A 25,216-nucleotide genomic window follows, 5' to 3' on the forward strand; every position below is an offset into this window, starting at 1 on the left:
TTATTACTCACAATGAGGTGCTAAGAAAATGTGTGTAAAATTTTCTGAATTTCGATTTTTAAAATTTGTATTTTTAAAAAGAGGAATAAAATCAAACAGAAAAGGTCGATGATCGGTTTTACTACCTATCTAATCACGTATGTAGAACAATAATTACTTACACACGCATTCATCCCTCGAAGGCAATTATATAAGCTGGCTTAAATCTTCTTCATTTATTTTTATGCCCAGTAAAATTTATAATCGGAGACGTTTCTTCTTCAAACTTACTATTACTCTCCGCAGCTTGAGTTTCTTCAATTTGCTGTTTTGCTGCAACCGGTTGATCTTTTCTGCATTTCGAACACTTGTCGTATTCAGCCGGCATATTCAAGAAACCAAACGCTCTAGAGGTACCTTCAACCGATATAATAGGACTTTCGAATGCCGAATGAACTCGAGTTTCTCCAACTGGCAACCGTTCTCTGCTCGATTCAGCAACTTCGTTGATAATTTTAATAGATTCTTTTCTCTCCGATATGCACGAAGGTGAAGGTATTTCAAAAACATCAGAAATATTCGGATTACTCGAAGCAGTACCTTTATTATCCGACCCCTCGAGATGACCTCTTTTACGACTTTTCGGTGATGGAACCTCGACAAATCGTGCTCGTATTTCAGGTCTTCTCAATGTTGGTTTATCGTCGATCCCTGATTTATTCAAGTGCTTGAACGGTGACGAATCGCGTCTATCGTCTTTTTTCGTCGTTTTAGAAGAAAATTCTTTCTCGAATTTCTCGTAGTTTTTCAACAAAGGTGATATTCTCTTCCCATCGTTGGTATTTTTTGTCTCACTGAGGTCTGATTTTTCACCTTTTTTTTGTTTCGGAGATTCTAAGGCGAATTTAGATCGTAAATCTTTCTGTAGTTTCATCTGGAATGGCGATGATCTTTTGTCATTCTTTTTGGGAAGTTTACGAGCATGTTGTTCGTAAGGTTTTGGTAACTCGACGTCGAATTGATCTTCGAAGTCTTCGTGAGGTTTTACTTGCAGTGAAGGTCTTCTTTCAACTCTTGCAGAACGTTTTGCCGGGTATTTTATATCTTTTTTGGGTGGTACGCGTTTTTGACCAGGTTTCGATTTTTCTATAGCGAATTTACCATCTTTTCGGACAAATTCTTCGTATTCGTATTCCTCCTCTTCCTCCTCTTCTTCCTCTTCTTCTTCTTCTTCAGACTCTTCGTCTTTATCGAATAAGTGACTGCCGATGCCGGGTAATTTACGAAGATTGAATTGTTCTTTTAGATCGGTTCCTTGTTTTAGGTGCAATGCTGTTTTGTCTGGTTTTGAAGGGTTTTCGTTAAAGGTGTTTATATCGAAAAGCTCGAGTTCTTGTTCGTCTTCGTCTACGAAGTCTTCGTCGATGTCGATCATTAGTTCGACGTTGGGGTATTTTCCAGGTTGACGAGTTGCTGTGAATCAGAAATAGGTGTGATTTTTATTAAAAATATGTCAACGTGGGTGGGAAATGGGGAATATTTGTGTTTATTGGCTTAGTAGGTAGATTGGTAGGTATACGATTCTAACTGAGATGGACATTTATAGGTGGAAATAGAAAAAGTATGCACTATGCAGTATTATTTCTTACTAGTGGTAGAATTCAGATTCATTCGTCGATGTGCTTTTGTCTCTCTGAAAGTTACAATAATAAGAGGTCCAAACATCAAAACACACGAAATGACCCAAAACCAAATCGAAACCGAAGATTTTGCCATTCGACTCAAACAATCTCTCCGTTTGCTTAATGTATCCTCAGAATATTCTAAATCGCAAGGTTCCGCATCAGCTAAAAATATTGAAACATTCATAAAGGTTTCTTACAAAGCATTGTCATACCTATTTGTGTAGAAAAATTGTACCTACATTGGAATAAATATACAAAAACTTACGGTCATACGAAGGAGTACAATTCAAAGGTCCATGATGACCAATATGAAACTGATCTATCCATTTCTCTAACCGCTGACACTGGCAATATCTATCAGAACCATTAATCACAGCATTCTTGGGCCATTCCAAAGATATAAAATTCAACGAACAAAAAGGTGCCAAATCTTCAGCTGTCAAACTATCCATCGGGTTACCTCGTAAATCCACGAAAGATAAAGGGGAAAGGGTATGGAATTTAGGAAAATCACGTAGAGTGTAGGTGAGGGCGTGTAAATCTTGTAATTTTCTGAGCCCCGATACATCTATATCGGTAATATATTCGTTATGGTTGACCGATATTAATCGCAAAGAAGGAGGCCAATGGAATGAGAAATTAAACGGAGTGGTTATTTCGTTGAGTATGAGTAATTCTAATTTTTTCAGAGGACGAAATGTGTAATAATTTATGGGATCTGATTTATCGAGATATGTGGTGTTTTGTAGCGATAGAAGGACTAGTTTTGGGTATCTGGAGAATGATGTCTCGTCCAGTCGTACGAATGTGTTGTTGATTAGAAACAGAAACTGTAACAATTGAAATGAACAATAAAGAAATTAGGATGGTAATTTTCTCTTCAACTCATTGTGGTGGTTGATTTTTAGGTAGAAATGATTTTTGGTTGAGGTAGGTGGGTATTTCAAAAATTCAAACGCAAGGGAAAGTGATGTCAGAATGCTTATTTCAATTGAAAAAAATTATTAAAAAATTAAATGATTCACAAATTTTTGAAATATATTTCAAATTTTCAAAATTTTTACTCGAATTTTAATATCTTGAATATTCACATTTTTTTTCTCAAATATCCCCTTCTGTTCCCAACTTATTATTCTAATCTAAAAATAATAAGTATGTAAAAAAAATGGGTTCTAAAATTCCAAAAATTTTACAATTGGCGAGAAAGTCTTACCTACTTATTTATTGAGGCTGACTTTTTTTTTTTTTTTTTTTTCAATTTTCTACATTGAAAATTATAAATTTTGACAGTTTCAGTGATAGGTACATATTTTATTCTGGATACAAAACTTACTTCGATATTATCGTCTAAATCTTGTGGCACATCTGCCAGTTGACGAGATGAGCAGTTTGCTGTTGAAAATCCAGTTTGCACACTGATATCACACACATTGCTATTATTCGCCGAAATTCTTTTTCTCCAGATCAATATTTCAAATATGAAACCTTTATTGTTACAACAAAAATTATTTAAGAGCATAAGTACACATTAAAATAATGCAAACATCTACAATCCAAAATACTTAATGATTGTATTTTTGAAGTTCCCCAAAATACAGGTGAGAGGACTGAAGGCATCAACATTTGATGTGTTGACAATACGTACCGATTATGAATTTCAATAATAAAACTTTCATAATCCTCTTATTTCACCAACAAATTGGTGAATCACTTTTTAGAATCCTACATGGATATTTTGTATAGCAAAGGTAGTGCACGATGAACTATACATCGAAGTTGTTGGCAAAAATATCAAATTTTTTACATGATAACAAATGTTTTGAAACTTTCAACTTTGAATTTTTTTGATAAGAAATTTGTTTATATTTTTTTGACATCAAAATTCAAAGCAGCCTTTTATTTTTCGAGATGGATGTATTGAAATGTGACATGATGAAACTGCTGGCTGTGTTTACGAGCCAAATCAGCGAATAGTATTTCAATGGATAGCCAATCATAGATTACGATCATATTATTATGCTTATTTTGGCGCCAAACTTGCAGAAGTAACTATAGCAGTTGTTTGCGTCCGTGATGTTTTGAAATTTTAGCACTGCATGTATTTATCAAAAATTTCTTCACAACTTTTAAATTGTGGTAAATTATTTTTTGAATTCAATTTTATAGAAAGCTGGCATCTTTCTATCTACAAAAAATGAAACGGCAAATTCAGAAAAATCAATTCTCGAATTGATGGTAAATTGATGGTAAATATCTGAGGTGAGATTAAAATGATAATGTCATGAAGATTTGTTGAAAAAGTATTAGAATCATAAAGCACTAAAGCAGCTAATACTTAAGCAGATAAGATAATAATGCAAAAACTCTCTTGCAATCATTATAATCGGGCAGTATACAATTTTGTTCTTTTGAACCAGGTAACTACGCATTTCAAACTTTGACTTACCACAACTATAACTTACTTTTGAACCACCTCTTAGGACTATAGTATATTTTTAAGGTGTCATTTTTTAGAGAATTTTATGCTCTTTTCGATAGTACTAAAATTTTTAAAATCCGTAAAAGTCTTCTTTTGGATAAAGTTACGATTTAGGTCACTGTTTTGTCCACGCTGTACTTTGACTCGACATAGCATTAACATCGAGAACCCCATTATTTTATGGTATCTACCATTTTATTGAGAATTTTATCATCTCTTTCTAATGGTACTAAAATTTTAAAAATCTGCGAAAGTCTTCCATGAAAAAAATTGGATTTTGTCAAACCAATTTCAAAAATGAAGGTTTATATTTTTCTGAAACAAAATTATGACCACTCTGGAGCTTTGATACGCCAGGACTTTCGAACCACCTCGACGATCATATTATTACGTGGTTTAAAATTATAGAAAATTTTCTTCTCTTTCCGATGATACCAAACTTTTGGAATTCGTATCTTCAAAATTGAAGGAACAAAATACGTTTTAGAAATCCAAAAGCCAAAATCCAATTTTGACCATGGAAGTCGTTAGTACTTCGAAAAATGAACAAAATTACCTTGTATGACTTCGTGCTCAACTTGCAAATTAAAGGGGCTAAAAATGATTTTTAATTTCAAAAAATCGCGATGAAAAAAATGAATGCGGAAATAAATACTACGCCAAATGATAAACAAATTTTGTTATCCGGCCATTTTTTTCGCGTTCTAGAATTTAAAAAGTTTTTGAAGCTTAAGAATTTTCGATTTACTAAAAATTTCATTGATTTTACTTACAATTTTCAAGCTTAAAAACTTTTTAAGTTTTAGAATAAGAAAAAAAAAATGATCATAGTACAATTTGTTCATTTTTTTACGCAAGATTCATTTTCTTTTCATTGCGATTTTCTAAAATTATAAATAATTTTTTGGCCTTTCAATTTGCAAGGTGGGCAAAAAGTCATAATAGGTGATTTTGTTCATATTATTTCAAAGTAATACCGACTTCCGTGAAAATAGGGCGTAAGATGTATTTCTAAATTCGGAAAAATCAATTTTCGAATTGATGGAAAATGTCTGAAGTGAGATCATGTTGATCATTCCATCAAGAACGTTGGAGAAACATTTGAAAGCATACAACATTAAAGCAGCTGCAATGAGCAAAAGGCAATAATGCAAAAACTCTCTTGCTATCAGCGAATAGCATGATGGCTTGTAACTGCATGGAATCGGTATTTCCAACGCTGGTTGCTATCTTTTTTTTGTGTTTTCCAAGTGCCAAATTGCCTAAAAAATACATACTCGTAGGTAATGTGAAATGAAATTTCATTTGCGTGAATTCGAAAAGAGCTCGAAATTTCCTTTCAGATTGTTGATCCTGAAAAATTAATTTTACTCGGATTTTACTTGAAATCCAGTAAGCATTGCAATGTCACTATGCCATTATGCAATATCACCGAGGAGATATGTAATATTGCAGTGTGATGTCCCTGTGACTTACCGGTGATATAAAATGTAGGTACCTAGCAAAATGATCATCAAAGACATCACCCAAAATAGTAGGTATATGGACATTTTTGCAATGTCACATAAATATTAAGTACGCTGAAATATTTGAAAAAAAATTAAAATCATAGGGTACCTATACCTACTAATTTTAGTTTAGCAAATTGAGAGTGATGTAAAATAAAAAATTTATTTTCCCCAAAAATTTCCTCTTCACTGATAGTCCAGTAAATAAAGCACTTTTTGGAGGTAAACCCAAACAAAATTGCGACAAAACATTTTTTTGCTTTAAAAGGTCTAGGATGATGTCCTAAACAACATATCCGGAGCCGCCCCCAATCCACCTGGTGCGTTCCCCCCCCCCCCACAGTGGATTTTAGCCCCCCAAAACACGTTTTTCGTAATTTTCTCCTCCGCATTGCATTTTAGCGAAAAATGTGTGGATAGATTAAAAATCTACGTCAAATTTCCGATCTAATGATGTATCAACTTCCCTTGTTGGTACAAGGGGGTGGGACTACAACCATTTAAAGAAGGGGGTTTTCTGAAAAATGCGTAAAGGCAATAGCCTCCTAAGAGGGGTGAAATGCTCTCCGAGAGCGTTTAGATTGATATTATCATGGAAGGTGGGTACCATTGAGAAACTTCCGCGTGGAAAATTTCAGATCCACTGCCCCTCCCCTTTTTGGGGAACCCCCCTTTTCTAAAATTTCAAAACCATTTTTCTCAGCCCCATGTGGACCGATTTTGAAAATTTTTTAGTATGTTGTACACATCCTTTGGAGGTACACCCACAAAAATTTTCAGCCTCCTCCCCTCATATTTACCCCTTAAAATGGCGTTTCAAACTTATTTTATGCTTTTTAACAATAGTCAAATTTGAAGGGGCTAAGTGCTCTGGAGAGGTCTAGATGAGGGTAGGAAAAAAGCTGACGTCATATTCGTGCTCAGCGGTATCGAATCATAAGAAAACGACAGCCTATTTATTGATACTTAGTTATTTTCCGCAAAATTCCCATTTTACCCCAACCCTCCTTACGACACATTTTTACATCATTTTGAGGGGTAAATATGAGGGGAGGAGGCTGAAAATTTTTGTGGGTGTACCTCCAAAGGATGTGTACAACATACTAAAAAATTTTCAAATTCGGTCCGCATGGGGCTGAGAAAAATGGTTTTGAAATTTTAGAAAAGGGGGGTTCCCCAAAAAGGGGAGGGGCAGTGGATCTGAAATTTTCCACGCGGAAGTTTCTCAATGGTACCCACCTTCCATGATAATATCAATCTAAACGCTCTCGGAGAGCATTTCACCCCTCTTAGGAGGCTATTGCCTTTACGCATTTTTCAGAAAACCCCCTTCTTTAAATGGTTGTAGTCCCACCCCCCTTGTACCAACAAGGGAAGTTGATACATCATTAGATCGGAAATTTGACGTAGATTTTTAATCTATCCACACATTTTTCGCTAAAATGCAATGCGGAGGAGAAAATAACGAAAAACGTGTTTTGGGGGGCTAAAATCCACTGTGGGGGGGAACGCACCAGGTGGATCGGGGGCGGCTCCGGATATGTTGTTTAGGACATCATCCTACACCTTTTAAAGCAAAAAAATCTTTTGTCGCAATTTTGTTTGGGTCAAACTCTTTATTTACTGGACTATGAACTGGTAAAAATGGAAATCATTTGTTGAATTCAATTTTATAGAAATGTGGCATTTTTCTATCTACAAGTACAAGAAGTGAAACGGCAAATTCAGAAAAATCAATTGGCTTTTCTCGAATTAATGGTAAATGTCTGAAGTAAGATTATATTGATCATGCCATCAAGATTTGTCGAAGAAACATTAAACGCATAAAGCTTTAATGCAGCCAATAAGCAGAAGGCAAATGCAAAAACTCTCTTGCAATCAGCAAATAGATGATGGCCTATTACGTAAAGTTCTCCGCTTTTGTATTTTTAAGGAGCCATTTTATAGAGAATTTTATCCTCTTTCCGATGGTACAAAAATGTTTGAAATCTGTAAATGTCTTGTTTTGAAGAAAGTTACGATTAGGTCACTAGTTTTGTCCACGCTGTACTTTGTCCCGACAGAGCTTTTAACCCACATCAAGAACCCCATTATTTTATGGTACCATTTTATAGGGAATTTTCTCTTCTTTCTAATCTAAAGTTTTTGAAATTCGCGAAAGTCTTCCATGAAAAAAATTAGATTTTGCCGAACCTATTTCGGAAATGAAGGTTTACCTATAAGTACGAGTATGTTTGAGAACCATTTCAACCAGAGTGTGCATCTTTTGAAACAAAATTATGGGTACTTTGAACTTTCATACGTCAGAACTTTCGAAGCACCTCAACGATCACATTATTACGTACATAGCTTAAAATTATTATAGAGAATTTTATTCTCTTTCCGATGATACTGAAATTGTTGAAATCTGTATATTTTCAAAATTGAAGGGGCAAAATACATATTCAAAATCTAACCAGAGGCAAAATTCAATTTTGACCATGGGGGTCGTCAGTACTTCGAAAAATAAACAAAATTACCTATTATGAATCGCTTCTTGCCTAACTTGCGAATTGAAGGGGATACAAATTTTGAAAAATCGCGATCAAAACGAATTAACGTAAAAATGAATTATATGTCAAAAAATGAACAAAGGGTACCCCCGGATAAGATAGGCAAAATGCCCTTAACCTTGGATTTCGATGAAACTCACAGGGTATGTTTAGTACCCCCAAAAAATAATTTTGGGCCCATAACCCGCTCCCCACCCCACCCCCCTCAGGCAGGGGGGCCAAAAAACGCGTTTTTCAGGGGAAAAATTCTACATCAACGAGTAATTGAGATAAATTTATTCTGTAAACGAATATAGTTAGAGGATACATGGGGGTACCTCCCTGAATTTTTTCAGAATTTTTCATCGCATGGGGGGAGAAGGAGGGACAAAAGAAAACTTTAAATCGACATTACTCCGAAACGAAAAAACATACCAAAACGATTTTTTCGTCAAATATGTATTTTTAGGTCTACTTTCTATAGAAATCATCACCCGGCCATTTGGAGTGGTGGGTCAAGCTCAAAAGTTCAAAAAACTCTCAAAAAACCACGTTTTTTACGTTTTTCTCCAAAAATATGGACAAATGGCCGAAATCGAAGGGAACCAAGTTGTTCAGCGTGAAATTTTACCTCAGAATTGTGTAATTGAAAATTCATTTATACCGCGTGATCGTAAAACTACACGCGCAGAAGTATTTGTGCTTATATCAAGATAGCTAAAAGGGTATTACTGGGTAAAATAGATGAAATGCCCCTGTCCTCAGATTTCTGAAACTTTGATGAAACATCGTTGGGTACCTTTTAAAAAAATGTTGCAGCCAAAAAAAATTCCCCCACCCCACCTCCCTTGCTCACATTAGCGAAAAAACGTTTTTTGGTGGGAGGGATCATGCTGCAACGAGTTTTGAAAAAAAAAATGTTTTGAATTCAGTCAAAATATATGGAGGAGACAGTATAATGAAAGTACGTACATATTCGAGATTCTGCGTTGATCTATGCTATTGCCGTAAAAATCCAAGTCCACCTTTTAGAGTCCTACTGAGCGGTTAAAAATTTGCAAATCGGTTTTTTTTGGGGGGGGGGGGGGGTATTAGTATTTGGTGTTCTGAAAATATTTTCTTCGCAAATTTTTCGCTTGAAAGATATATTTTTGAAACTGAGGAAATATTTTGGAACGCAGTGACGCCAAAAAATCGAGAAAAATTGCAAAAAATTCCTAACTTGTGGGTAATTTTTCGAAATTGGCAATAACATATAAATAATAGCATAGAATGGACGCAGAATCTCAAATAATTTCATTTGGAACTGGGTCGTCATTTTTCTCAAAACAAATTGGGTACAGGGGCTACACAATGCATTTTTTTCGAAAATACCCCCAACTTTGAGGGCCCATGTTTTCCATTTAGGGGCACTTCTACAGCTAGAATTTTTCTGTACGACTTTCAACTCAAAATTACGGTTTTTGCTGTAATTGATAAAAATTTAGTTTTTTCCCCATTGTTATTTCGCGATCCACCCAATCTACTAGGTAGGTATACTTATTGTGTTTTCAATGTACTTGGTAGGTAACTCACATGAAAATTTAATGGTCGACACCAAAAAGAAACCTTTCTGATAGTTTTGAGTTAGATACAATGTATGTACTTGAAAAATACTTGTAATTCAAGAAAATCTTGATTAAGAAGTTACATGGCGTTAATTGCGCTATAATGAAGCATTTTGCACAATAAAAAATCTAATTTTTGGGCAACCCCTCTTCACAATGTGACCGTTAGGAGGATCCAACTGCAAATCAAGCTTCATATTCGTGTTCAGCGAGTTCGATTCATATGATAACGATACCCGTAATTATTGTCAATCTACTTTCGCACCAAAATTTGTGAGAGGGGGTGCCTATGGCGCCAAAATTGGAGTTTCAAGATGTTAGTTGGTTTTCTATTGTTTTTGGAGGCCAGAATGCAAAAATACAGATCGCTTTTTTCTGATGGTGCCGTGACCCAAAAAACACAATTTTGAGTGTATTTTGAGTTTTTGAAGATGACCCACCTGGAGGGAAAATTTGAAAAAAAAATACCATGTATATAGTACTCATGCTGATATATTTTTGAAAAAAAATTCATGTGCTTGAATTAGGTTTGAAGATACGGCAGTTTCAAATTTTCTTTTGTCAATATCTTCCCCCTGGGGAGCCAACAATTTTTGAAAAAATTTAGGTTGCTAGAATCATATCTTCTTCAAGTACATATTTTGAGTGAATACAGATTTTTTTTCAAAACTCGTTGCAGCATGATCCCTCCCACCAAAAAACGTTTTTTCGCTAATGTGAGCAAGGGAGGTGGGGTGGGGGATTTTTTTTTGGCTGCAGCATTTTTTTAAAAGGTACCCAACGATGTTTCATCAAAGTTTCAGAAATCTGAGGACAGGGGCATTTCATCTATTTACCCAGTAATACCCTTTTAGCTATCTTGATATAAGCACAAATACTTCTGCGCGTGTAGTTTTACGATCACGCGGTATAAATGAATTTTCAATTACACAATTCTGAGGTAAAATTTCACGCTGAACAACTTGGTTCCCTTCGATTTCGGCCATTTGTCCATATTTTTGGAGAAAAACGTAAAAAACGTGGTTTTTTGAGAGTTTTTTGAACTTTTGAGCTTGACCCACCACTCCAAATGGCCGGGTGATGATTTCTATAGAAAGTAGACCTAAAAATACATATTTGACGAAAAAATCGTTTTGGTATGTTTTTTCGTTTCGGAGTAATGTCGATTTAAAGTTTTCTTTTGTCCCTCCTTCTCCCCCCATGCGATGAAAAATTCTGAAAAAATTCAGGGAGGTACCCCCATGTATCCTCTAACTATATTCGTTTACAGAATAAATTTATCTCAATTACTCGTTGATGTAGAATTTTTCCCCTGAAAAACGCGTTTTTTGGCCCCCCTGCCTGAGGGGAGTTTCATCGAAATCCGAGGTTAAGGGCATTTTGCCTATCTTATCCGGGGGTACCCTTTGTTAGGTATATGATCATTTATTTTGTATTCTTACTCTAATATTTAAAATGTTTTTGAAGCTCAACAATTTTCGATTTACTAAAAATTTCATGAAATTTACAATTTTTGAGCTTCACAAATTTTTTTAAATTTTTAAAGTAGGTATCTAAGAAGAAAAATGATCACAACAAAATTTGTTTATTTTTTGACGTAGTACATAATTATCTATGACGTATTTCCGTATTATTTTTTTCATCGTAATTTTTTGAATTTGAAAATCATTTGTAGTGCCTTCAATTTGCAAGTTAGGCAAAAAATCAAAATAAGTAATTTATTTAGTTCATTTTTCAAAGTACTACCGACCGGCGACCCCCTGGTCAAAATTGGATTCTTAAACAATTAATTTTATAGAAATTGGGCAGACTACCTATTTCTGTTAACAAGAAGTAAAACGGTGAATTTGGAAAAATGAATTTTCGAATTGATGGAAAATGTCAGTCAGAAATGAGATTATGTTTATCATTCCACCAAGAACGTTGAAAAAACATAAAGAAGCCAATAAGCAAAAGGCTAATGCAAAAACTTTCTTGCAATCAGTGAATAGTTGATGGCTTGTTACTGGTGTTGGACCATTGTACATCTTTTTTTGTGATTTCAAGGTGCCAAATTACCTCTGAAATGTATGAAAGATTACGTAAAATGAAATTTCATTAGCATATTTGAAAAGAGCTCGAAATTTCCTATCAGATTGTTGATCCTGAAAGATCAATTTTTTAGGCTACTCGGATTTCACTCGAAATAAAGATAATTTCTTTGAATTTTATGCTTTTCAGCCAACTAGGTACCTAAACAACTTGAAACGAAGGAAAAGACTAAACAGATGCTCATAAATTTGAGACCATTTAAAAGAAAACTCAATTTCGATTAAATTTGGCGCAGTTTGGCCCCAAAAATCATACTTCTCAAGAAGGTCTAAAAATTATATTATGGCAAGTCATAGTTCTATATACACCAAACGTAGCCTTTAGAAAGAGAAAGAATTCTCTGCAAATTTGAGCCATACCTATAAGATAATGGGGTCCTCGGCGTAGTTTAAAAGTTCTAGCGCGTTAAAGTAGGTACAAAGTGGGCAAAATGGTGATCTAAATCGCACTACTCGACTTTTTCAGCTCTTAAATTCGCGATTATCTCCAAGAAGACTTATGCGGATTTCAAAATTTTAGTAAGTACAATCGGAAAGAGGATAAAATTCTCTGTAATTTTGAGCCATAAAAGAATGGAATCCTCGATTTTGTGTTTCGAGAGGCATAAAATGCATACTTATAGTGTTTTTCAAATGTAAGAACAAGGAGTTTATTTTTTGGCTTTTAAAATTTTAAAATTAGAATGATATTTTTTTGAAGAAAGTTGAATTTTAAAAAGAAAATAGAAGAGGGCTAAGTGAAGGTGAAAGCTATTGTACTTCCAGAGGCATAAAAACGATGTTTTTTTGCGAGCAGTTTATTTTTTTGATTCAAAACTCTAAAAATTAGGATTATTTTGATAAATTTAAATAAGATGTCAACAATAGCCAGAAGAAACGACAAATACTTGTTTGGCTTAGTACGCATTTCAGAAACTAAACAAAAAATGTTTGATTGAGTAATTCTTTTGCCAAAATAATGAACAGATAATAAAGAATTTTACAGAAAATAATTACCTATCAAAAGTGCGTGATTTCGTTTGGGCTCGTATATTGTTGAAATTTGAAGAGTAAGTATTGTTAATCGAATCAACCAATATGGTGAAAGGTGAACGCAAATGCAAAAACTCTTTTGCAATCAGCGACTAGCTAAAAAAAGACACGCCTGCAGAGTAAGTAGTGATGCAAGGACAAAAGCTTTCAAAAATTTCTGTTTCGAGAAGTAAAAAATTTTGTCGAATTGTCGAATGAAAATTTGGCTGGGGGTCTTACACCTCTCCATTCTACCTCCCTTCCTCCTGTATATAGTGACACGCCTGATTGAAACAGCAGTCTATAGTAATAATCGTATGATAAACGTGTGATAAAAACACAATGTACAACATCAATATATTTCAAAATTTATGCATACATCCGCGAATACCAAACATAAACGATAATTGAAACGGAAATAATCGAAAGGAACACGTACCCTAATATTTTACCAGTTTTAATCGATTTTTTGAAACAGTTCTCTAATAGTTTCTTTTCTTCTCCAAATGATACATCGCAAGATGAAACGTCAACATTGCCTATAATTCAAAAAAAAAAAAAATACCTACTTACAAATTCATTAGTAAATTTTTTTAACATCAACGAAAATCAAAGTAAACAAATGCATACCTGGAATCGAACAATTCAATTCAGTCGCCTGTATCTGTCGTTGCTTTACCCACGTATCAATTTTCAAACAATCGCACCATCTTTTCGATCCATTCAAAGTGCTTTCCGCCGTCCACCTTAGGTGCAAAACTTGAAGCTGGCACAACGACGCTAAATCTCCGACGGAAAAATAATTCAACGAATTTTTCGATAAATTTATCTCTTCAACTGAAGCCGATTCGTTAAACACTGGGAAATACGATAACGAACAATCGATAGCATTTAGAATTCTTAGATCGAAAATTGCCGAAAGATCAATTCTGTGTTGATTTCTGTTCTTATTTATGGATAATTTCTCAATCCACGAAGGCCAATTTATATCGAACGGGATGTAATATCGAATAAAACTGATATCCAAAATTCTCAAATTGGTCAAAGCTAACAAAGCGTTCTTATGGAATGAATTATTCAATAAAGTATTATCGTTCAGGTACAGTTCGACTAGATTTTCGTAATTTGATAAACAATCTTCGTCTACGAGTTCGATGTTGTTGTGGGACAGAATCAAAACCTGAAAAAGAAACCGAGTTATTTGTACCTATTTCCAGAGAAGACTCGACGCTTTTCTCGAATTATAAAATAATTAAATTTACGTACTTTGATGCTGGGATCTAAATCTCGAGGAACTACTACTCGACCTCTGTATGCACAATTCGCGGTGTAAACTTCGTTTATATAAGTAACCGAACAGAAACGATGACCGAAGATGAAAGGGAAATAAAACAGGATAATTCCACAACCTATTACAAGATGCAGGTAGTCAGATTCCAGTACATTATTTTAAAAAATACAACCCAAATACGAGAATATTCACGTACCGATAAAAGAAGATGATTCATGAAGCAGCATTTTTGGCAAAAATTGAAATTTTACATATCGAAAAAATAAACACAGTTACTCTTATCACAATTCATTCGAAGCTTTTGACTAAAAATAGATGGCTAACGATAAGTAAGTACAGAAAATTCATCGGAAAGAAGATTTAAATTGATTTTTTTTTGTTGCAAAAATACAAAATAAAAATCCTATGTTTGGAATTTATTTTTATTTCATTTTTTTTCAATCAACTAAAAATTCCTCAAGATGTTGAAAATTAAGAAGGCAAAATATCTAAAAAAAAAAAAAAAAATATTACAATTTATTATTTCCTATCATTTGCTTCAAAAATCATTTCAAAAACTCCTCAAACGAACAGAATGGTGCTAGTAGAACGTTGAAGATAAGTTATTATATTTTGATGTTGACTCTACTTTGCTAATTAATGCAAAAAAAAAAAAAAAATATAAAACAAAAATCCATCGTTTTTTTCTTCGATTCTGTCCGTTTTTACATTCCTAAAAGGTGTGCGAATTTCGATTCAATCTTCATCAATATCTACTTTTGAACTTCCATCTGGTTCTGATCGAGTTTGTTCTAAAATGAATCGAATTATGAATATCTATTTATGAAAATCTGCCCAATTTTATAATCGCTAATAAAATTCCTACCTGATGATGATGAAGCTGGTTTTATTTTAGTGGTATAAAAATAATATCCAGCCCCTGAAGATCCAATCAAGGCTAACACAAATATTACAATCAACACAAAGTAAATCCAAGAACTCGAAGTCTTCTTATCATCTCTCGTTTTGCATTCGTTGAGTGCCGATAAAGCTTCGTCTGAAAATTTTTCATCACATTGTTCATCAGTAGCTGCAAACGACGAATTAATAAAATAATTATCATAATTTATCAAATCTGTACCTCTATACCTACTTACAATTCAATTAAAGAATAATACCTGCTGGTTTGCACGGAAGTATTTCTCCTTTTATTTTGAACGAGGTTATCCATAAATTCGCACGCTTACAAAGGCAGAGTCTCGATTCACTCGAAATTATTTTAGCATCTGGGTGCAGTCGTACATTTAAAAATAGAAGTTTACACGAAAGCGCTAGTCTCATATGAGTTAAAGTCTCCAACATGTTTGCTTCCAAATTAACAAATGTCAGATTAGCATTTTCGTGCGGTATTGGAAACTCGAGCAGCTGATTATCCTTAGCATGCAGTTGTTGTAAAAATTTCAGTCGTGAAATATCCGCGTCCTTAACTCCTAATTTGGTTATGTCCAGTATCCGGAGATTTTCAGGATAGTAAAAATAAGCTCGCGGTGTGAAATCAGATCCAGATAAATTTAAAACTTTCAAGTTTTTTAGCGGGCGAAATAGGTACAGATCTATTACAGATGTTTGTAATTGTAAGTCTCTGAGCATTAACGAGGTCAGCTGAGTGTATTTCTTGAATGAGTTCTCTCTCAATTCGGTGAACGGATTGGAGGATAAGTCCAAACTCTGTATCGTGGAACAGAAAATACGAGGTTCGATTCAATTCTACTTCAATACTTGTGTCAAAAATACGAGAGAATAGAAATGCTAAAAAAGTACTTACAGTTATCTTGGAATCCAGATCATCTGGAATTTGTTGAATTATTAAATTACTGCAGTCAGCAGATTTACCATCTTCCGAAAATCTACAGTTCGATGCAGATTCGACTGATGAGATCGCTCCCAGAATTACAATGCACGAGTAATAGCCAACTGGAAAATAATGATTGGAGTAGATTATGATGATGAATTCGAATATTTCATCTAGTTCTAGATTAATCTTTACATCATTGTCTAAATCCATAAGTATTAACAATCAATGGTAAAAGTTAGTTGTAGGAAGGAAGGTACGTACCTGGAATCCTATGAAAATTCACATCAGTATCTATTATCAGTATGAGTATAAGCCAATAGAAATATTCAACGATTTTCTGTCGCATATCAATTCAATTTACTCTTTTTAAAAATATATGGAAGCGATCTCCGTATCGTGGATGACTAAAGTTGGTGTGTAAAGGTTTACCTCGAACATTTCTAGATGGGATTGTGCAACAACGATTCGTTGATGGGATTAGTAGGTAACTGAAAAAAACGTTTACAACCACGTAAAAATGTTATTTTTATCTAAAACAGAGGTATAATTAATAACTATCAGCTCGTTATGGCATGATGATTATTTTGTGTCGATTGTTATCACTTTCCATCGTAACCACAACATAAATAAAAGAGGGGTTCACACTGATTCGGGAAATTCCGCACTCGAATGTAAATGTAAACAAAGCGATGAAATTGAAGTTGCCCATTTTAGATTTGAACATCGGGGTGCGAGTGAGGGGTTCCATAGGGTTCCATGGAAAAGGGACCTGCTTAGTCAATTACCATCAATTTTTCAGTAGGTATAGGGAAAAAACTGTCCCATGTAACATCCTGCAATAAACGGAATATTAGTGTTGCTTTATTATACGATTTGGAAATTAAATGGATAAAATTAAAAACATTATTTTCACCTCAAATCTGGGTAAAATATGGAAATAAATTGAATTAAAGTTGAAAACTCCCCGACTCGCCGACTAATAAAGCCCCTTTTCCTTAAAAATAGGATGTAAACAAATCATACCTACACACATGGTGATCACTTCATTCCTGATTACTGTACTGTTTTTTACCTTTAATATTACTCGAGTAAAAGGAGAATGAAAATGTAGTGTTGAATTTGATATTTTTCAATTTGTTTTAAATACCATTTTTAAGGAAAAAGGGCCTTAATCAGGGAATTTTCAACTTGATTTCTTTTTTTTTTGTAATGGTTACTTGAGAATATTTGAGGGGTTCCATGGAAGAGGGGCCTTAGTCAATTTTTTTTGGTTTTTTTGATTCTTAATTACAATTTTGAATATATTTTGAAAAAAATTTCATCTTTTCCACCACATTGCAGTGATATTGAAGTAATTCTTCTATGAAAAAAAAAAAAAAAAAAAAAAAAAAAAAAACGAATTGGAAAATGTTTGCTCATAAAAAATAATTTTAAGTCTATTTGAACTTATTGTAAAAATCAGTGAAAAAAGATTGACTAAGCTCTTTTTCCATGAAGCTACTTGTAGAATTAATATGTACTTGAGGGAAAATAATTCTCAAGCTATTCAGAATTGTAAAAATCATAAAATCGAAAAAATTAGATTAAGGCCCCTTTTCCATGGAACCTTTCAAGTAAGTATTTTCTCTAGATTTCTTTCAAAAAATTTTTCAAAAAATGTTCCAATTGGTTTTTATTTTCAGAAATTATTCTGTTTGTGACTGTATGAGCTGATTCGAGCCATTTTGAAACGAGATCGCATGCACATGTTGTGACTTTGTGAGCTATGGCTATGTTGTGATGATGGTTGTGATTATAATGAAAACATAGCCAAATATATTTGCCCAATGTACATGAAATGTGGATTTTGAAACGATAAAAAAATGGCCACGTATTTCTAAAACCAAACAAAAAATCTTCAATTTTAATTTTTTTTTCCATACATTTTGTTTAATTCACATTGGTACACCATAATATAGATGATCATACTTATACTCGTACTTTGGGTATTCTAATTCAAGACGAGTAACTTATTCGACTTCATTTTAATTAGAGTATAAGTAGTAGGTAGGTTAAGTTAAGTAAGATACCTATTCTACTTTATGAATTATAAAAAAGATCAAGAAATTAAAAATCAGCTTCAAGTTGATATTATTTAAAAGCGAGCTTAGCAACCATTGCAACCGTCAACATATGTATAATGGTGAAAGCAAATGCAAAAACTCTTTTGCAGTCAGCGAATACCTACTTAGTTGATGGCTAGTTTTTCTTGCAGTAACTATTTTTTGTGAAATTTTTTCGCCTTGGGTTGTCAAATTCTGCCACTCTGCCAGTTTACTAGTGGGATCTCTCCTATACTTACAATATTACATTATGAACTATTTTTCTTCTTTTTTTAACGGTAATTTCCTTCTCAGGTTGAAAAATATATCGGGTTTGAACATATCTAATCCGATCAAAATCTTACCTTGGTGGAACATATTAGATCTGAGCAGATCTAATTTAATCCTGAAAATATTCCTATATATGATCTGTTCATTGATCCGGTTTGATTACATATATTCAGATCTGGGCAGAAAGAATCAATCAAGTCTCCCCTATTGGATGCGTTCTGGTTTTAACTCTGAACAAATGTAATTCAATGTAAACTTCGATCTGAATTGGATTAACAGAATGTCCTGATCTGATCGCAAATCCAATCATTTCCCACTATAGGTTTGAATAAAGAAATTTCAGTGTTTCCAACATTTTCCTGATATTTTCGAGTAAGATTTGTGAATTTTCTAAAACAATTTCCTGATGCACATAGAACGTCCTTCATGTACCTATAATTATTCAAATTTTTACATTTTCAGTAATTTTTCTAAAATTTCCATCGAAATTATTATTCTTTGTGCATTTCCATTTTTCTGCAAGGTATGGTACCCAATTTGAACAAATTTTCGCGATATTTTTCTTGAAAAATAATTCATTCATCAAAGTTTTCAAAACTTGAGAAACAATTTTGTCAGAATTTAACCAAATGATCATGAAATGATCAAATTTGGCTGAAATCGGCTAAATGATTGTTCAAATATGTATGTACTTTCATTTCGATAATTTCACACCTGTCATACCTATGTAGGTGTATGGAAATTGGAAAATCACGAAAAAAAAGAACAATATAAGAAACCATCCGGCTCGGAGGACCAAAAAATGCTCATGCATATTTTGCGAAAATAACGATTGAAAAAACCGTCCGGCTCGGAGGACCAAAAAATTATCATGCACAATCGCGGTATCTTATTTACTTTACTTAACTAATACATGAAAAAAAAACAACAAAAAATATTTATTAAAATCAGCTACGAGACGTTTTTAGCAAAATGAACGATAAATTAGGCAATGTCCACGACAGATAAAAGTAAATGAACGTCAAATTACCTACCTATAAGTATTATATGCTTCATAGGTAACCGGACACTTCCCCGAATCCACTTCCCCGAAAGACGTTTTCCCGAATACCAAAATCCCGAATTTTTTTATCCCGAATCCATTTCCCCGAATCCGTTTCCCCGAAAGACCTACACCCGAAAATTGAAAAAAAATTGAGTTAAAAATTTTTTTAATTTTTTAATCTTAAAGATTGATGTTATTACCTAAAGAGCGGAGGTATTCTAGTTCTGTACCTTCGTCCATGTAGTCCTCGTATCTCAGGGTAATTGTGCGAAGTCGCTGTTGAAATTCCATCCACTTACGACGTCCTGCTCCCTTTGCACTCTTACAGCCTCACTCTTCGGCAATCCCAATACGTTTTCGTTCCATCTGGACTTTTCTTTGACTTCACGTAGACGTACCCTTGCAACAATAATTTCCCGGCACTGATGGCGGCCATTTCTTTTTATACCTAATAGAAAATTCAATTTTCATACATATGAGTAACATAAGTGCTTACACGGCACAGGTAACCATTACACCTCATCATTTCTATTTCCATGGTAAATGTACTATTATTCGGGATACACCGAGGCATTCGGGATGTAGGTGTTCGGGATATATGCATTCGGGTTAAAGGCATTCGGGATTTTGGACGTTCAGGTTACAGATTCGGGTACACGGCATTCGGGAAAATGGATTCGGGATAAAAAAATTCGGGATTTTGTCATTCGGGAAAATGTCTTTCGGGGAAGTGGATTCGGGGAAATGTCCGGTAATCTGCTTCATAAATTATAAAAAAAAGATCAAGAAATGAAAATTCAGCTTCAAGTTGAAATTTATATCAACCAATATGGTGAAAGCAAAATTGCAAAAACTCACTTGCAATCAGCGAATAACTAGCTTGCGTTGTTTGTTTTTTGTGTGGTTTTTAAATTTTTTTTTCCTTCGTTTTGAGTTGTCAAACTCTGCCAGATAACTTACCAGTAGAACACCATGTATAGTTGCATTATAAATCTATTTGTTAATTTTTTTTTTAACGCTCTCTTAAAATCCTTCTCAATTTAAAATACATCAGGTTTGAACAGATCTAATCCGACCAAAACTTTTGATCTTGGTACAATCAACTAAGTAGAATCTGGGCAGATCTAATTGATCCGGAAAATATTCTTATTTGATCTGTTTATTGAAATCAGGTTTGATTACACCTATTCAGATCTGTGCAGAATCAATCAGTCTTCCCTATTGGATGCGTTCAAGTCTGAACAGATCTACCTTATCCAATGCAAATTTTGATCTGAATTGGATTAGTATAGAATGTCCCGATCTGATCGCAAATCCAATCATTTTCCGCTACGTTTCAATAAAAATATGGCAATGTTTCCAACATTATCCTGATACTTTCAAGTATGATTATGCTTTGAACAATTTTCGCGATATTTTGTTGAAAAAACAATTCATTCAAAGTTTTCAAACCTTGAGAAATAATTTTTGCGGTATTTGCAAATGAAAAGACTTCAATGTGGATGTGGGGTAAAGGATGAGGAATTTGGTGAAAGCGAATGCAAAACTACCTTGCAATCAGTGGCCTGTTTTCAATCATTCAAAATAGTACAGAATATCTGATCATCAAGGAATGAATAATGTTAGGTAATCTACATAATTTACGATTTTAAAACACCGAAAAAATTAACATATCTACTAAGTTTTTGGACATTTTTCTCTATTTTTTGAAATCGGCAAGCAAACTCACAAAAAAAACATGAAAAACCATCCGGCTCGGAGGACTAAAAAATGTTCATGCACAATAAATTGTGAAAATAACAAAATGAAAAAACCGTCCGGCTCGGAGGATCAAAAAATGTTCACGCATAATCGCGATAATAACGAATGAACAAACCAAGTAGGTACAAATAGTAGATAGGTATGTATACTTCAATTCACGATCAATTTACACAGATTACGCTTATAATAAGTTACTGGTTTGGAGAGCATAAGTGCATAAGTGGACTGTACAAAGCACAGAGAAATTATTACAAGTACTTACATACTTACGATGTAAAAATAAATATAGGTACTTACTTACTTACTTACTTACTTGCTTACTTACTCGTATATACTTGCATCTTTGTCAATTTTTGTAGCATAATACATACTCCTACTGTAGAAGATTTGCTCACTTGGTACAGTCGACCTGCAAACCTGCATACTTGATAGTTGATTGTTGTACCTTTTATGCGAAAAAATCTAGCTAATAATTTGGAATTTGGTTCGTACAAAGAGATCAGAAATAGAGTGCAAGTAGTGTTTTAATTTTGATTTTCTATTTTCCATGTTTCAATTCAAGTTTAGGATAAAAAATTGCAAATTTGGAACTTTGGGGTTATAATAAATAATTAGATATATTTACTTACTTATGCATAAAAAGAACGACAAAAATGTTAAGATTACGTAAATAAGTAGGTAGTTTGCTGTCGCATTACGATAAATTAAGAGATGCCCACGAGATAAAATAAATGAACGATAGGTATAGGTAAATTATGCGAATTTTATACACTAGGGTAATAATACAGAAAATGAAGTTGTTTGGCAAAAAACATTCTAATTTTTCGTCAATTTTTCAAAAATTGACACTCTGATAATTTTTATAGAAAAGGGAATATGTTGGCAATTTTAGCAAAACCGTTTTTTTTTTAAGCAATCTTGGCAAGAACAGAACTGTTTGACAATTTTGCCAAAAATTGACGTTTTTTGACACTTTTTGACAACTTTTTGAAAAATTGACACCTTTTGACTTGGTCAAATTTGGAAAAAAAAGAACCTTACAGGTAAAGAAAATTTGGCAAAAAAATAGGACTTTTGTTTGGCGATTTTGGAACAGAAAGAGGACTTTTTAAACCCGAAAACATATATATTTTTTTAGATATTGTGGGAAGGGAGGGGTACAAAAAATTATTCACTTGAAACTTTCGAAAATTCGCGTCCCCCAAAAAATAAGTGACCAAAAAAGGCCTGCTCATCTCACAGAAAAGTTCGTAGTGCCGAAGTCATGTCTTATCAATGAATTTTCTTTCTAAATGAAAAACGACAATCAACCAAAACTTGGAAAGAAATATAATATGAAATGAATATTTGCCTTCAAATTTTTATTTAAAAGCGACATTTTCAAGTTGAATTTTAATTAAAATTGGGCATCTTACCACACGAAAAAGTAAAAAAAATCAGTTTTATAAATTTGTGCAATTGCAAATCGTGAACGATTTCCTGATGAATAGAACGTCCTTCATGAACCAATAATCATTCAAATTTTTACATCTTCAATAATTTTTCTTAAATTTCCATCGAAATTATTATTTTTTGTGCATTTCCATTTTTATGCTAGGTGCGCACTTTGAACAATTTTCGCAATTATTTTTTTTGAAAAATATTTCATTCAAAATTTTCAAAACTTGAGAAATAATTTTCAATACTCGTCAGAAGTTGACCAAATGACTATAAAATAATCAAATTTGGCTGAAATCGACTAAATTATTGTTCAAATACATTTCGATAATTTCACACCTGTCATAGGTACTCAAAATCATGAAAAAAACGAACATAAAAAGCCATCCGGCTCGGAGGACCAAAATATGCTTATGCGTAATTGCGAAAATAACAAATGAAGAAACCGTCCGGCTCGGAGGACCAAATTCAGTCCGCGATCTATTTATGCAGACTACATTATTATAAGGTGCTATAGTTTGGAGAGCATAAGTGAGCTGTTCAAAGTAATCACCTAGTTACCTACAGAAAATGTTACCAACGACGATGTAAAAATAAATATACTTACCTACTTACTTACATAGAAACAACGACAAAAATATGTATTATGACGCTACGAAAAGTTTTTAGCAGAATGAACGAAGAAAATGAAGTTGTTTGGTAAACTTCGAAACAAAAAGAGGACTTTTAGGCATGCAAGGCGAAAATCTGTACTTTTTTGACGTTTTGCCAAAAAAGGCATCTTAGCATTTTTGGCAAAGATTACGACCATTTGATTACCTATTTCATCAAAAAACTACCTTTACCTACCTAAGAATTTTGACAAAGAAACATCAGAAGTTGACACTTGGCAATAATTGGCCCCTTTTGATAACTTTACCAAAAATGGACACTTTGTAACAATTGCACCAAAAATGGACACTGCTTATACCACCTAAATTCACCCCCCCTCCTAATCTGTTTGAAGACTTGGTCTTCAAGAATATGCTTTCTCGGCGCCCCTGTTGATGTAAATTTTATTCATATTACTTTGTGTTTGTTTGAATCTTTTATTCCTTTGGCCTCCTTTTCATATTACTTGCGCTCATAAAAGAAAATCTACCTATTTTAAAAAATACTAGGTATGTGACTGTTTTTAACCAGGGTCTTTCTTTGGCCAAAAACTTGAGCTGGAATCAATTCGATTATGCATCCAGAGAAGCTACGAGAATCAATTCAAGTGAAATGAATATTCGCCTTCAAGTTTTTATTTAGGAATTATATTTTCAAGTTTAGCTAATTTTAATTGAAATCGGGCATTTTGCTTTACGAAGAAGTAAAAAAATCAATTTTTATAAATTGGTGTAATTGCAAATCGTGAATTGCGTGGAGTAAGTTCATTCGATAAATTATTATCTAATCAATCATTTTTGATCTGATCGTGCAATTACCATAAGCTGTTGATTGAAGAAAGTATAAAACTTTGACGTTTGAATATCATAAAGCATTAAAAAAACAACCAATGAGCAAAAGTGAATATACTCGCTTCAGTATTTTTTTTACTGATAAGTATGCCGAAAAAGCGATCAATACGCTGCACAAACTCCTTCACCATACACCACCTAAGAAACCCTTCTAATCAATCTCATTACCGAGAATAAAAATGAAAACGTCGTCAAATTAAACAAATAGGTATCCAATTAAAAGCAGTTCCATTAATGCTTTCCTACGACAGCATACGAAATTCTCATCTCTTCGCTTCTATACGGTTTCTCATCGCTACATCGTAGTAGTAGTAGTCGTCGTAGTCGTATTAAAAAACTAAAGCACCTCAACACTGCTCCTCACACCGCCACCTTAGCTTCTAAAAACGACCCAGCGCAGCAATCTTTTTCCAAGCATCGTCGTCGTTTCGCTGGCACACGGTAATCTTGTTCAGCGGAGAAGAGAAAATTACTTTTGAATAACTTATCCTCGCTACTGTTGTACCCTGCTCGCCTACCCTCGTGTACCCGAACGGCGTACACCCAGCCCCCCTCTCGCCGACCTACACAGAGACGAAGAAAGCACCGCGTAAAAAATCGAACTTATACCGTGTAAAAAAGGCCTCGCCGAGCGCCTTAGCATGCCAGCTCCCTCGCCCGCACCCGACTTTCCCGCTCACACGCACGCACGTCCAGAAAGAAAACACCTACCTATTTTCCAACACTTATAGTATATCTACCGTATATATATACTACCCCTGTGCACACACAAAAGTACACCCTACGAGAGAAACTACGACGACGACAGAGACGACGACGACGAAGAGAAAATACTAGGTATGTAGTATCTTAACGCTGCGAGCTGCCGACGCACAACCAATAAGAAAACGCCAAATCTAAAATAGGGGACGAGATGTTTCCATAATATAAAAGAGCCCGGCCAGAAAACACGCCGCTGAGTAAAGATGGTTGTTTTCTTATTGGCAACCACCGCACGTCGCTTTTCGCAGCTCCACGAACGCACGCTTTTCTTCTTGTTACACGTTTCGCGGTGTCTCGCCAGAAAGAAAAGCTAAGATATTTT

At 34.0% G+C, this 25,216-nt stretch overlaps 1 protein-coding gene across 1 annotated transcript; it reads right to left on the reverse strand.

Annotated features, from left to right (window-relative positions):
- Positions 1 to 49: 49 nt before the first annotated feature.
- LOC135839106 (uncharacterized) lies at positions 50 to 15,810 on the reverse strand. Its single transcript, XM_065354981.1, has 8 exons — positions 15,339 to 15,810; positions 15,047 to 15,250; positions 14,157 to 14,299; positions 13,521 to 14,070; positions 2,998 to 3,149; positions 1,930 to 2,494; positions 1,629 to 1,826; positions 50 to 1,452 (listed from the first exon to the last, which is right to left on the reverse strand). The coding sequence occupies exons 1-8, from the start codon at positions 15,808 to 15,810 to the stop codon at positions 212 to 214; spliced, it is 3,525 nt and encodes a 1,174-aa protein (XP_065211053.1). The 3' UTR covers positions 50 to 211.
- Between the last annotated feature and the right edge of the window lie 9,406 nt (positions 15,811 to 25,216).

The sequence above is a fragment of the Planococcus citri genome, chromosome 3 (genome assembly GCF_950023065.1).
Source record: "Planococcus citri chromosome 3, ihPlaCitr1.1, whole genome shotgun sequence".
Lineage (NCBI taxonomy): Eukaryota > Metazoa > Arthropoda > Insecta > Hemiptera > Pseudococcidae > Planococcus > Planococcus citri.

Excerpts from the sequence above, each read along its gene's own strand:
- LOC135839106 (XM_065354981.1), bottom strand. The coding sequence starts at position 15,810 with ATGCTCAGAGACTTACAATTACAAACATCTGTAATAGATCTGTACCTA. Across the intron at positions 14,300-15,046 it reads ACCAGCTTCATCATCATCAG|GTTGTGGAATTATCCTGTTT; the intron begins GTAGGAATTTTA and ends ATCTTGTAATAG. Across the intron at positions 2,495-2,997 it reads ATTTAGACGATAATATCGAA|TTTCTGTTTCTAATCAACAA; the intron begins GTAAGTTTTGTA and ends CAATTGTTACAG.